Below are 15,865 nucleotides of genomic sequence, written 5' to 3' on the forward strand. Positions count from 1 at the left end.
CAACACACAGCAGGTCACCACAGAAGGACACATCCCTGGCAGAGAACAGATGGTCAACAGCGACGCAGCAACTGTCAGATTCACAAACAAGAGATGTTTCACAAAGTTCATATGTATCAAGAAAATTATGAACTAAGAATATGATGAAATACAACCAATAAGATTGCAATAACCAATTTATAATAACAATAAGGAATGATCACAAAGTCACATTGAAAAATTATATTGTTAAACAGGGCAGAACCAGTTGGATTGTTCCAAGACACCAAGTTTGTTTTGACCACAGAACAATGCATAACGATTATCATAATCACCTTTTATATTAACCACTAGGTTAACGGTTTTCAATTTTATTTTGACACATTAGCCACTAAGGTAATGTCTATTGTATATATTTATTTAATTTTTATGTGTTACTGTTTGGCCCTGCCACACGACCGACAGAGAACACCTTGTCAACAACGACGCAACATCATTCAGATTAATACCTTCACAAGAAGGAAACTTTTCACACAATTGTATGTATCTGCAAAACGATGAACTAGGGATGTGATGAAAAGAAATCAATGAGAAAGCATTAACAATGGTTAGTAATAATGAGCTAAAATGTATTGCTGAAGGAAGAAGTGACCACATGATCACATTACATCACATTTTAATTACTTAGGTTACAAAATTGTATTGTCAGACAAGAAAGAATCAGTTGTTTTATTCTCTCATAGAAGAGGACATGTAACGTTGTTTTGCACCTGTATGGTGAACCATTGATAGTATATGCACTAGAATTACATACAGAAGCGATGCATAAGACGTTTTATCTCCTCATTTATAGAGAAGAAATGGAGAAAATTGCCTGATTCTAAGTAAAGACCAACAAAGCTGAGGCAATCACAGATGAAAATGACACTCAAACTCAGATTAAATACAACTGGATCCTAAGTAATTTCATCAAGAATCATCACAAAATGTGCAAAAATATATATATATATTTGTGAACAGTTTCCCATAAGCAATCATGTTAGTTTTATTAACCACCAGGTTAACGGTTGTTAAAATGTTTTTGTACACATTAGCCTTATGTGTAAATCCGATTCCTAATAATTATGAACACAATTTTGTTTTTTTCACCCTGGGCACTCTGACCACACAGACAGTGCATGTATTTAATTGGTTTATTACGATGCCTGTATGCACAAACGATCACATTAGCTCCCCAGAGTCACGACATGAACGACTGAAGGTATGCCAAGATATTTGCACAGCGATAGCTTCTAATGATTATGTTAATTGTTGTTTGATATCAGAGATGAGGACCACTCATTGATATAGATATTTTGAGCGATTAATAAAAGAAAAGGGTGATATCTATTCCCATATCTCTGATATCAAAATAACACAGACCGCAGTCCAGTCGATCATGTCATGAATCATGTATGTAAATAATTCTATTAATCATGTATGTAAATAATTCTATTTTAAACTATTATCCCCACTTTTACCTGTTCCAAACAATCCTGGTATATTATACATTAATCTCACCCACATTATAAGAAAGAAAAGTGAGTATTGTGGTATAATATATCCTCATGTAAATACACCCCCCTCCCCTGTGTCCCCCAAACCTGTACCCCCTCCCCCCCATCTGACCTATCAAATGGGACCACACACCCCCTTTGTTGAACTATAAAGGGCTCTTCCCGACCACAATCAGGGTCTTACCTGGGTAATTTCAGCTGATCACCTGGGGCGAGAGCCTCAGCCATTCTCTCTATGTATTCTATCTGTTTGGTTAATAAACCTTGTTATTATCCAAGCCTCGGTTGACTGAGACATTCTTCATCAGGATATCCACAAATATCCCACACAGTCAAGGACATTCAATATACAGTATGTAGTGTCCATTCATGAAGGCAGAAATTTATTCATTTTGTCTTACTGTATGGTTAACTCCCTGAGACAGAGTGAATTAAAAAAGAGGTGAGATTGGGGCAAACACTGTTGATCAAACGTTGCCCTCTAGTGAGTCAAAAAGGCAACTACAAGGGTCATAGTTCACATAATGACATGGTGGTTTTTTCTGCCATATTCACAATTCCAATAAGTTATATGATTAGAATTAAATGTATGCAAAACACAAGATATTTGCAATGTATTGTCAATGCATAGAGCATTCACTTTGAACTAGGGCTGACCCCATATTAGTCGACTAATCGGTCGAAAGGAGCCGTAGTAGACTGCCAACCTCTTAGTCGAATACAAAAAAAATAAATAATAATAATAATAATAAAAAAAAGAAATAAAAAAAAAAATTGTATCATCATTCTTTCCAAAAGAAAAGAGGCCTAGAAGCGTGGCTAACGCTAATGGCACGCATACCAGAGGCTAACTGCCTACGAAAACAGGCACAGAAGCACTGAAAGAGGATTTCACCCATCTAATAAACACACTAGACTAGACAAATATCAAGATGTATCCATCAGTGGACCAATTGCATGCTTTTGCAGAGGACAAGAAGCCTTCAGTCAACTCCTTCAGACATTAAGCACCCCCCACAGCCCAAATGGAATGATAAAAAAAAATAAAAAAAAAAAAATATTATTATTATTTTTATTTTTTTGTCGACTAATAGTCGACCAATGACAAATGTTGGCCAATCATAGTAGACTATCCAAATCCTTAGTCGGGGACACCCCTACTTTGAACTATTTGTCAACAGATTGCATAAGAACAAACTTTTCATGACAGATCTTACAACATTTTAACACATTGCCCGCCGGGGGTTATGCCCATCTCATGCACCTCTCTGCCAGCGCTTTAAGCCTATGGAGATGTTTACCTTCTTTGCAGGGCTATAACTTTTTAAATTGTATTGCTATATTGACATTACTATGGCCCATTCAACATCGATTGTCTATCGTTCAGGATGTGGGACCGTTATACTTTTTCATTCATACATTGTTGTGTTAATACCTTCTAGAATATAAGTGTTTTTAATCTTTTCTGCTGTAATTCCAAAAACGCTAGTTATAGGCCCAAACACATATATAGATTATCGATTGCCGTTTCTTTTCCATACACGCTATATAAAAAAATGCAAATGTATATGATCGGTATACATTATGCTTCATCATACGCGGAGGAAAGGGGGGGGGGGGGGGTCATTTATAATTCCTTGATCATCAGTAACTGCTTTATGTAGGTTGGGTGGATATATTGATCAGATGGTTTGCAAACAAGGAAATGCACAATCGGGTTGAAAATAACGTTATCCTCTTACCGTGGGCCAATGAGACTGGCTGTGAAAGATCCCAATTATACGACGCTGATCGCCTAGGTCCATTTCCGGTTTGTATGGCGCAATAAACGCCGAAATCATATAGATTTTTAAGTTTAGAAAGCGATCCATATATACTATAGTGTGTGTCGGGAGTCCCGTAACGAGATTTGACTGCCAGATGATTTGATAAGCTCTGCAGCGGAATATGCAAACTGATAACTGGAAGCTACGGGAGAGAGAGAGAAAGATAGAGAGACAGAGAGCAAAAGCAAACCTTTCGCATTATCTTCCTCCCATAGAACAAAACTTTGTCCCTTTTCCTGAAGCGGTACCGAGGCACGGTCTGTTGTCCACCTTGATACACAAACACACACACAAAGAACAAAACAGTTAAACCACTAAGATCACATTCTCAAACAACGAAAGAAAACCACTTTGAACGACCTTTTAAAGCATCTTAAAGTTGAAATTGAAATGCCTAGTTAGCTAAACATAATCCTCCTGTAAAGCCCCACTTTACCCCTCACCCCAAATGAACAGTAAAGGACAAAGAGTACTATAAGATAACTAGGAGGCCACATGTCTGAGAAATACGACAACAACTATGGGGTTGCACAAGGGAGTTGCCTAAGTCTGATTGATTAAACTTTATTAACAGATTGCAGAATGGGTACAATACAATACAGCTCAATACTAACAACTACTAAGAGGATGAAGACCAGAAAAATACTTTCATCTTGTTTACATAAGGGTCCTCCATTTTCAATTCATCAAGACATTTATGACATACAAATATACAGTACTGTGTAAGAAAAAGAGATTGACATTTACCGGGGCCAGTTTCTAATTGCAGCCACTAGGGGTGTAACGATGCATCGAAATGCATAGATTCTAATGTCACGATTCAACTGCATCGATTTGAAAATGTTAGAATCGAAATAAAAATGTTTTATGTTTTTTTTTGCCTATAGTCCATTCATGCTGAGTGAATCAGTTCCCCCAGCCACATTTGTGTATACATTTTTTTTGGGGGAATTAACTGATAGAAAATAATCATTCCTTTACAGCTTTGGGTAGGGCGTTCCACATTGATGTGGCATAATTGCGAAACGTGTTTAGTCCCTTGTTTGAGCCGAATCTGGGTTTAACATGATTTGTGGAGTTCCCTCTGGTGTTGTGGTATTCACTGTACTTTGGGAAGTATTTTGACATGTACATGGGTATCTTAGTCGTGTAGTGCATCTTGTAGACCAGGCCCATTGCATAGCTGTACTCTGTCGTCTACTCTAAGCCATCCTAGGTAGTCAAAGTGGGCAGGGGTGAGGTGGGTTCTAGGAGTAAGGTCAAGTAGTAGTCTCCCTAAGAAAACCACAGAGAGGCTTCAGCTAATCCAAAATTCTGCAGCCAGACTACTAACCAGAACCAAAAGGAGAGAGCACATTAGTCCAGTCTTAGCTGCTTTACATTGGCTTCCTGTAACATTTAGAGGTCCTTCTCCTTACATACAAAGCTCTAAAATGGACAGGGACCTACAGTAGCTACATCGCCAACACTAGGGATGCTTTTTCAGTCCAGATACAGATACCTGGCTTTGGGTATCGGCCGATACCAAGTACCGATCCGATACCCATACCATTATCTGAAAAAATGTAATTAAAAAGATTAAATCTAACCCTAACTAACCTTACTGTCATGCACTTGTCCTAATATACTAACCTACACTGTAGCACTCAACACTTTGATGAACATTTGTTACTCAGCTGATAGAGTTGTGCCTTTCCTGATGACTTGTCGTACAGAACTTGTAAGTCGCTTTGGATAAAAGAGTCAGCTAAATGTAAATGTAAATACCCATTGTTCAATTAATAAACTGTATGCCTCACTGTGTGGAAGAGACTGGGATCATTATTTTGTGCAAGGCAACATCAGGCTTGACTTAAAACATTATTTTCCTAACTTAGTGAAACTAAATGTAACAAATTAACACAGATATAAATGTACTGAATTGTTATTTCTTATTTTATTTCTTATTATATTATATAAAACAAAAACAAAAAAAAAGAAATTCCCATATATATATTTTTTTTTTACCGATACCCGATCCAGCAAGGCCAGCAAGAACATCGCAATCATCAGCTGCTGGACTACTAGAGGCTCCCAGAAACAGTCAAAAAAGGATCGGTGATGCAGCCTTTATCAACTACACCCCAAAACTATGCAGCAAACTACCCAAAAACATCAGGGAAGCCAACTCGCTAGATATCTTCAAAAGATAGCTTAAAACCTATCTCTTTGCTCAGGCATTTAAATGAAACATCAGGGATATCCTGACACAAATTGTACTTTACCTGCACTATTCTTATTCTGCCTACTTTTATACACTTCCTAACAAATTCATGTCAGTTCTATGCTAATTCTATCTCACTACCTTTTATGCACTGTAATTTAGTTAAGAGCGATGCACTGCTCTGTTGTATTTCTGAACTTTGTAAAGAAACTGTGTTAAGTGTTAAGAGTGATGCATTGCTGTTATAAATGTTGTTGTATATTTGTATTGAACCATTTGATCACACTTTTTACTCTGTCTATTGTATTTTATAATTTTTATTACTGCCTATTTTAAAACTGAATGAAACTGTAAACAGAGAGGCCTATTGGGATGTTAGATCCTAATGTGAAAAACTGTGAATTACCTTACCTTGCTACATCTTATATTTTGTATGCTTGCTTATGCCTGTATTGTTTTACTGCTGTGAAGCACTTTGAACTGCAATTTCTGTATGAAAAGTGCTATACAAATAAAGTTTATTTTATTATTATTATTATTATTATAAGATAAGATATTCCTTTATCGATTCCCTTGAGGAAATTCAGGCATCATAGCAGCATGGAGGATGGGGGAGGGGAGGAACAGGTACGGGCAGGGCAATAATAGAAAGATAGGCAATACAATTAGATCTGAATATAAATATGAGAAAATGAAACAGTGTAACTATATAATTAACTCTGAATATAAAGAGATGTAAATTTTTTTTTTTTAAATAAAATAAAATAAAAAAGTGTAAACAAAGATTGTATGCCCCATCGGTTATATTATACATTACAATAAATATAGGCAATAAAGAATTTGAAACCGTAAACAGTATACACAAGGTGCACTATACACAAGTACCCTAACTGACATGATATACGTCATACGCTGTAGTTCGTGCAGCTTTTGGTGGTTAAGAGTCAAACACACTTAGTGATCGGCCATTCCTAATAGTTCTCGGGTTCTGCAACCATAAGTTCTCAGGCCATGCTCCAGCCACATCACAGTGACCTTCTCCGCTAGCCGCAAAGGCTGGATGGTGTTGAAGGCTCTGGAGAAGTAAAATGATTCTCACTGAGCTGCAAGGTCTCTCCAGGAGTGTATGCTCTGTGGAGCATGTAGATAATGGCATCCTCCATGTTGATGTTTGCCTGGTATGCAAACTGCAGGGGGTTGAGAGAGTCATGCACCAGGGGCTAATGCAGTGAGAGAGTCCATCAATGTCTTCTCCATGGATCCCAATATGTTGTGCTGAAGTACTCCCTTATCTCCTCCTTGATGTCATCAGACCACTGTGGAACAGACCTGGTGGTAGGTGGCTGTCTCTGGATGATAGCAAGCTTTACCAGATTGTGGTCTGACTGGCCAAAGGGGGGGGGGGGGGTTGAGCTGTATGCTGTATGTTGAGTTTAACATGGTTGAAATCCCCATTTATGAGGATAAATGCGTCGAGGTGTTTTGTATGAAGTCCCACGACTGTGGTGTGGATGATATCACTCGTTATGCGCTCGTGGGATGTAAACCAACACGTGTTAAATCTCGTGATTGATAATATGGCCTCAGACTTAGTGCCAATTGTTCAGTGACCGGGGAACAGATGTGTTCTTTAACGGCAATGTGCCCAGGATGACACCAGCTGGAATTAACAAAGACAACAAGCCCTTTGCGCCTCTCTCTTGCCACTTAGTGTATCCCCGTTGTGTGCACTACCGTGAAGCCCTCTTGTTCAATAGTGCTATCCGGGATGTTATCATTCAGCCAAGACTCTGTGAAGCACATGAACCTAGTTTCCTTGTACTGTACGTTGGTTGTTCACCAGGGCTCAGAGCTCATCCGTCTTGGTGGCCAGCAATCGCAAGTTTCCCATAAGGCTTAAATCTTCTATTGTCCATTCTCCTCTCCCTAGAGACCGTACTAGCTCTTGTTCCCCGTCTGTGGCTGTTAATCTCGGCGGGTAGTTTCCTCTGTGGTGCTGCAACCCCGTCTCGAAAGCAGAGGAGTGTCTCACACAGGTACACAATTCTGCTGGCGTTGTTGTTGTTCTCCATTGTTCAGCTAGACTCGCCTAACTCAAACTAACTTCTAGCTGGCTAACTTCACAGAAGTTGTTAACCCCTTAACACTTTGGACGCCAGCAGGTCTAGCCACCTTTGTACCTACTGCGCCACCGCTCTAAGAGATAGTAATTTCCACTGTGCGTGGCGGTGTTTGCAGGGCTATATTATAGCTATGGAGACAATACTATGGCTCATTTGACATTAACTATCCATCGTTCAACATGTGAAAAAGAATAAATTTTTTCATGTATACGTTTGCGTGTTATACCGTGGTGAATATTGTATAGTTTCAGAGTGATCCTGGCTAATTCCTGAAAACCGCGCTATGGAGCAAAATGTGAATTTTGCTACAAGCGTTCGCGTTACTCGCCTGGACACGCTACCATTTCCAATTCAAAAGGTATATAATAGGTATTATGTTTCATCATGAATGCATGAAAGGGGGGGGGGGGGGGGGGAGTTTGATGCTTTGATCGTGAGCAACGTCATACGTTTTAGAGTACGTTACATTATGATCGTTGCGATTGATGAGAAATCATGGCTGGATCAAAGTAGGATTGATGTCATATAGTCCTTACCTTTACTAGGAGGTATCCCAAAAAGAATATTCCAATTGTCTGATCGCGATTTCCAGTATTGATGTCGATCGGGTCCCTGACATGAAGTAGCACAAGATATCCCTCAAGTGTGCTGAACGTGTTTCGAAGTGCCGGGATGAAGCGATTCACTTGGCTTGGTCTAAATTCTCTGCCCGAACCATATACGATGTAACACAGTGTGAAATAAGGTTTCAAAGGGTGGGCGATACTGCCACCTAGCAGGATGCAGCCGGTATGGCACTTTTGGGATCTCAGGATGATTTCCTATGGTAACACCGAGGTCCGTGACATTGCATAGAATAAAAAAATCGAATAAAAGAAAGAATGATGAAAACCCGACTATACTCGGGTATGGCGCTCAACCGCTGGTGAGATAACCCGACTAACCCGTTTTAAGCCCTAGCCTCTGCAAAGTAAATGGATTATTATTTATTTATTTATAAATAAATAAATAATGAAAATAGTCACTGAGCTCATGTGTACAAAATAATAATTTATCAGATTGCAATGTGGTTTTTTGCTAGACGTTCACAGAGAGAAACGAACTGCGATCTAATTTATGGCAATAAGGTTCAGATTTGTTCCACCCGTAAGATATGATCCCGAAAAGAGAGAAAACCGCTAGAAGTCAGATGATTGTCAGGGGCTGGAGTGAGCTGGGTTAAGCGGACGATTTATTTCACGTCATAAATAGATCAATACAGTCCGTATAAAGTAATATTGTGTTTCTTTTTCAAATGTAGCCAAGAGTAAAAATCCTAACCCTATCAAAACAGCAGTCAATGTTTGTTTACCAATGATTTTAAGTGTCATTAGCGAGATATGAGCTTATAAAAGATCTTTGCGCATTTCATCGGACACCGGATGATTTAGACGGGAGGAAATGACGCAGTCATGAAATCGCTGTAGTCCTAAGAAAGAGGAGACCCAGGGCTTTCGATGGATGTCGAAATTTCATAAAACTACTACCCAGCTCACACCAGCCGCTGTCAAAGCTGCAGCCGGCTGGCGTGAAAAACAGATATTGGAGATTTTCGTGATTATATCTCACGGGTCGAACAAACCTGAACGTTATTGCCATAAAATACAACGTATATTATTTCTTTACCTTTCTGTGAACGTCTAGAAAGAATTTGTCGCAATCCAGTAAAAAATGGCTGAGCTATGGACATTATACAAAAGTAACTGTACTTACAGTAGATTTCATTCACAGTCTTTGCTGCCCTGTAACGGGCGCCTGGTGGTACTAAATCCAGATTTAACTCTGCCATCTGTACGGAAGATCATAATTTTAAATATTTACTGTATTTAACTGGCATGTAATTTGACATTGTTGCGAATGAGTGGGGGAGAAAAAAGGTATGAAATTAAATAAGGATCTACAGTGTTCCATACAGAGTGAAATAAGCGACCAACGGTGTTCCACACAGAGTGAAATAAGTGACCAGCAGTGTTCTGTACAGAGTGAAATAAGCGACCAACGAGAGTGAAATAAGTGACCAGCAGTGTTCAACTTCTGTACAGAGTGAAATAAGCAACCAACGGTGTTCCATACAGAGTGAAATAAGTGACCAGCAGTGTTCTGTACAGAGTGAAATAAGCGACCAACGAGAGTGGAATAAGTGACCAGCAGTGTTCCGCAGAGTGAAATAAGTGACCAGCAGTGTTCTGTACAGAGTGAAATAAGCGACCAACGGTGTTCCATACAGAGTGAAATAAGCGACCAACGGTGTTCTGTAGTGAAAAAAAAAATGTATTACTGAAACTCTTAATTTGTGTAAATGTTTTTGGATGACGAGCAAACAGTGTTTCATATCTACCCGCTGAACTCTACCCCCCACCCCCGAACCCTACACTTGCCATGCACACACACAGACACTCTCCCCCCATGCTCTTTGCACCATTCAGCTCCGTTACATGATTCTACCTCATTCAATGCTATTTGCACAGCTCCATTACAATATTCTACCTCATTCAATACCGTTTGCACAGCACCATTACAATAGTATACCTCATTCAATGCCGTTTGCACAGCTCCATTACAATATTCTACCTCATTCAATGCTATTTGCACCATTCAGCTCCATTACAATATTCTACCTCATTCAATACCGTTTGCACAGCACCATTACAATAGTATACCTCATTCAATGCCGTTTGCACAGCTCCATTACAATAGTCTACCTCATTCAATGCTATTTGCACAGCCTGATTACAATATTCTACCTCATTCAATGCTATTTGCACCATTCAGCTACATTACAATATTCTACCTCATTCAATACCGTTTGCACAGCTCCATTACAATATTCTACCTCATTCAATGCTATTTGCACAGCTCCATTACATGATTCTACCTCATTCAATGCCATTTGCACAACTCTATTACAATATTATACCTCATTCAATGCCATTTGCACAGCTCCATTACAATATTCTACCTCATTCAATGCTCTTTGCACCATTCAGCTCCATTACAATATTCTACCTCATTCAATACCGTTTGCACAGCTCCATTACAATATTCTACCTCATTCAATACTGTTTGCACAGCACCATTACAATATTCTACCTCATTCAATACAGTTTGCACAGCACCATTACAATATTCAACCTCATTCAATGCTATTTGCACAGCTCCATTACAATATTCTACCTCATTCAATGCTATTTGCACCATTCAGCTCCATTACAATATTCTACCTCATTCAATACCGTTTGCACAGCTCTATTACAATATTCTACCTCATTCAATGCTATTTGCACAGCTCCATTACAATATTCTACCTCATTCAATGCCGTTTGCACAGCTCCATTACAATATTCTACCTCATTCAATACTGTTTGCACCATTCAGCTCCATTACAATATTCTACCTCATTCAATGCCGTTTGCACAGCTCCATTACATGATTCTACCTCATTCAATGAGTTCAATTCAAGTCTGCAAATATGATATATCCGTGTTCTTTTTATCATATCCATAGATCTGTAGCCATGTTGTATGTCCCTGTGTGCCCACATTTCTTAAATGATGAATTCATTAATCAATGATTGTTTGGGAGGAAAAGCAATACTTGTATTACTTGTATTATTTTTAAATGATTACTTTACATCTATAGTACCTTTAAAAACAAACCGATGGAAAGAGATACCCTCCACACACACACACACACACGACAATCAGGAGAAGGGCTTACTGGCCAGCTTGTATCTTCTGTAGAGGAACAGCACCACGATGCCAATCATAGATACTGCTACAACAGCCCCGATCAGCACACCGGTCAGCTGGAAGACACAACAGATCAGCACATCAACCGTGTTGAAAACGACTGCCACCATTGCAAGAGAAATTACCAAGAATAAAAACTAAAACATATAGCAATTTCATTGTGACGTTAACAGAACCGCTCACAGAGGTGGGTTAGCTAATAACATTGGGGAAAGGGGATTGTGCATCGGCTGCAAGACAAGGCTTACATATGACTTTTTTGCTGATTTACAAGAATTTGTGGATTTACTAAAAAAGGTAACTTCAATACAGCTCCCATCATTGAGAGCGAGAGGCATTAACTCCCCCCCCCCTCACATTACAGGCAAAGTGTTCCGTTTACACAGTAACATCATAGTGAAATAGGACAACCCCGCCCGTAAAAAAATAACATTTATCCAAAACAGGGACAGATGTGTAAGAAAAACACTGCTGATACACGATACAATAGGGGGAAACACTGAACAGCATGGTTGCATCATAAGGTCAGAGAAAGCCAGGTCAAAGGGTCTGCTTTAGTTCCCTCCAGTACTGCCTCGTTCCCTTCAACTAATCCTTCATTTGTCATTAACACACTATGTTATGGATTGGATATCAGTGGTAATCCTTGAGTACAGACTTTAAAGGGGAACTATTTTACTATTTCTTTCACTATTTGGGCACTTTTACACAATTCCCGTGAGTCTATGGAACACCTCTGTAATATATATATTTTTTTTATTCATTGTTTTGTATTTCTAATCAAGTCCTCAAAAACAGCATTTTTCTACCTCAAGATCTCGAGCTGTTTTGAGCCTGGGCACCTAAACCACTGCGGAGCGTCGTCGTCGCCTGAACATTAACATGCAGCAGTGACTATATGACATCACATATAGGCACATTTTCAAACGACTCAGTTCAGTGAGGGTGAATATTGTGAGAGGAGAATTGGAAGAATGCGCCAATATGAGAATTTTGAGACATAGATCATATTAATATAAGTTCACATAGCTAGGAAACAATGCTAAACACTCAAAAAGGCCATTTATAAGATAGTTCCCCTTTAATATAAAACACAGCTATTCTGTGCAGGGCTTTCCCTGGTTTTAAAAAGGAGCATGCCAACATTATGGGAAATGTGCAATACTGTCTTCTCCAGAGTCAGACAAGATAGATAGATACCAATTTCCTCTCTGCAGGTTCAGTAGAAAGCTATCCGGCTGCAAGCTAGCCTAGTTTAGCACAAATTAATGGAAGGGGATACGGATCAGCTAGCCTAGCTTAAAAGTCCAGGAGAGGTGTTTTTCATAACTGCAAACTCATGAGTGAAAAAGGTGACGGGACACAAATCCACTCATAAATCATTCATTCACTTTAAGTGCCCTAATTTGAGATAAAAAGGTTACGGTCAACTAAAAAAGTGATTAGATTGCAGGTATGGTTTTTAGCCAACAGCTAGGCTAGCTGGTCCATATCCGCTTCCATTCATTTGTGCTGAGCTAGGCTAGCTTGCAGCCAGATAGCTTTCAACTGAACATGCAGAGAGGAAATTGGTCACCAGTCTGTGTGTCTCCTCTCCCAAACTTTGTCTTTTTGGTTTCTTTATTTTACACTATACAACATTCACCTCACCATACTCTCCATTGCACCTACACTACTGATTTACTTCCCATTGTACATTTCTTAGTTATATACTTTTTGTAAATAGTTTTCTTAGTTATATACTTTTAGTTAATAAATCAGTTAATTTCCCCCTTATATTGTGTGCGTCTCCATTTTTGTTGTGGCCAAGGACTGGGTCATAACATTCCACAAACTCAGTGCAGACCCGCAGCAGACGTATCATCGAAGACAATGAAAATTGTTTAACAGACTAGTATTTCCAGTGTGGACTAGCAGGTGTGACCATGCACAACCATAAAACATGTAACTGTTTCAGGAAAGAATATTGCTTCATTAGCAAGTTAAATCATGGAGTTGGGCTGAACAAGTGAAAACCATCCCAAAAGCAATGCAGGAAACTGTGAAAATGCCCATAAAGTTTCCTCTGGTCAGGTCTGATCAGTGCTGCGAAATGTGTAAAAGGCTAAGGTTTCATTTCTAGAGCATAAAATGGGAACAACACTAATGTAAAACAACAGTGTTACCTTGCCTGAAGAAATTTATTTGTGTTGCCATTTTCTCTTACCCTCCATGTTTAAACACGGTGCAGTTACCTTTCACAGCCACAACATGCTAATTGTACATAGTACAACCTTTAGATGAAAACAATAGGAGAGCAATGTCTATTTAAATGATTGTGATGAGAGCCAGATCATTTTCAGGGGAAGACTGTGAAGTTCCCAAACCAGTAATAATAGTAATCAGAAAAACAGTTTACTGTGCATCTTGCCCCAATGAGAGCATATGCTATGAGAGTCAAAATGTGTTTCATACCATGGTGGTCTGCAGCCTTTCCTCCACAAACTGCTGCACTCGTGCACTCATTTTGCTGTTTACCAACACCTACAAAAAAAAAAAAAAAAAAAAACATGTTTATGATGATAGGACAAGTTAAAGGTGCTATAGATAACATTTTATGTAGAGTAATACTTCAATAAAAAGAATACATACACAGAGCTTTTATGTATTATACGCTCTATGCTTACCGGTATATGCTTATATGTGTATATACTACTATGCTATGCACTCAAGAATGTAGCACTGAAGTTCGACACTGTTTGACAAACACTCTTACTTCCACTTAGCTGCCAGAGTTTTACCCTTCCTGCTGACTTGTGCATCCAGGTACAGTACATACAAAGTACCACCAGTAACATCAGTGGATGGCACCTATCGGCATATCATTCAGACTCAAAATCCACCCGTAGAGAGTAGGATAACCGTTTACCCACCCCACCCCACATCACTGGTTTCAAATGTATGGTACTACTCACCGAGGCTGTGCTAGCCCAGCTACACAGGGGTCCTTCATCGTCTGCCTGGCAGTCCATCCTGGACAGAAAATAATGGGATTTGAAAACAAGCTCTCTCTCTCTCTCTCTCTGTCTCAGGCTAAGTTGACACAAGACCCTTTGGGAGTCTGCTTCGGTTGCTGTGAATGAATGAATGAATGAATGAATGAATGAATGAATGAATGAATGAAAACTTTATTTAACAGATTGCAGAATGGGTACAATACAGTATGGCTCAATACATACAATTGTTAAGGGGATGCAGACCAGAGAAACACGTTTGTCTTGTTTACATCAGGGTCCCCCATTTTCAATTCATAGTAGTCACTCACATCTCATTGTTGGAATACCTCTGGGGGTGCTCCAACTATTCATACATGTCAATAGTCATGCAGACAGTATGGGAAATAATTTATACGTACTAGTCTTCTCCAGGGTCAGACAAGAATATACATATAAATGTCCTCTCTGTGCGTTCAGTAGAAAGCTATCCGGCTGTGTAAAATGGCCTAGCTTAGCATAAATGAAGGGAATCAGATACGGACCACTAGCCTAACTTAAAACTCCATGAGATGTGTTTTGGGGGCTAGTGGTCCGTATCCGCTGCGTTCATTTGTGCTAAGCTATGCCAGCTTTCGACTGAACGCACAGAGAGGATTGGTACCTAATCTTCTCGTCTGACTCTGGAGAAGACAGTATGCGCATTTTCCATCATGTTGGCGTGTTCCTTTAACTCTTGGTTTCATTCACTTGGTCGATAACTAACTACTGGACCAGGATCTGTCGTCTCTGTCTGATTGCCTAGTACAGTTACATTAGCGATGGTTACATGATGACAGTAACAAGCTCTGGCTAACGTTAGCCAATGAATAAGCTAACGTTACCCTTCCATCTAATTAATAACGTGCACTTTAGCGGGCTGCTAACGTTGACAGCTAGTACAGGTAGTGTCAGTACAACTATACGTTGTTACAATGAGATCTTCACGAAATGATCCACTGACTGTAGAAAGAAAGGTTTAACTTTACCTTCAGAACTTCTAGAGTGCTGCTGTTCGTAGTAACGTTAGACGACAGTCAGCTGTCTGTCTAGCGAGCTCCACACTACAAAGTTGTATTGACCCCACCCACTTTACCACATGAACCAATCGCTAGTGTGATATATACCTTTGCCGCGATAACAAACGAGTCATCCAATCAGACACAAACAGGGCATTCAGACTACTTCCTGTTTACATCCTTGTTTACATCATTCAAAGCTGACAATAGGGGGTATCTGCAGAGCCGCAGAGCCAGGCTGGACGGGTTGGAGGCGGTCTGGACAAGTATAAGTGGTCTGGACAAGTAGTTGCGAATGGGCTGGGGGGGGGGGGGGCGGGAGGGCGGGGTTCGTCTCGTTTACATAGACGTTACATCTAG

At 39.6% G+C, this 15,865-nt stretch overlaps 1 protein-coding gene across 1 annotated transcript in view; it reads right to left on the reverse strand.

Moving 5' to 3' along the window:
• pnpla7a (patatin-like phospholipase domain containing 7a) overlaps positions 1–14,492 on the reverse strand; it is a gene marked incomplete at its 3' end in the record, with an annotated part of 60,230 nt that extends 45,738 nt beyond the window's left edge. The window contains exons 1-4 of the mRNA XM_084338587.1: positions 14,430–14,492; positions 13,930–13,998; positions 11,444–11,531; positions 3,552–3,631 (exon numbers count right to left, since the gene is read on the reverse strand). Coding sequence (XP_084194713.1) covers positions 3,552–3,631; positions 11,444–11,531; positions 13,930–13,998; positions 14,430–14,486 — 294 coding nt within the window. The remainder of the gene's footprint in view (positions 1–3,551; positions 3,632–11,443; positions 11,532–13,929; positions 13,999–14,429) is intronic.
• Positions 14,493–15,865: the final 1,373 nt, after the last annotated feature.

The sequence above is a fragment of the Notolepis coatsorum genome (assembly GCF_963971535.1).
Source record: "Notolepis coatsorum genome assembly, contig: SCAFFOLD_453, whole genome shotgun sequence".
NCBI classification, from domain to species: Eukaryota; Metazoa; Chordata; class Actinopteri; order Aulopiformes; family Paralepididae; genus Notolepis; species Notolepis coatsorum.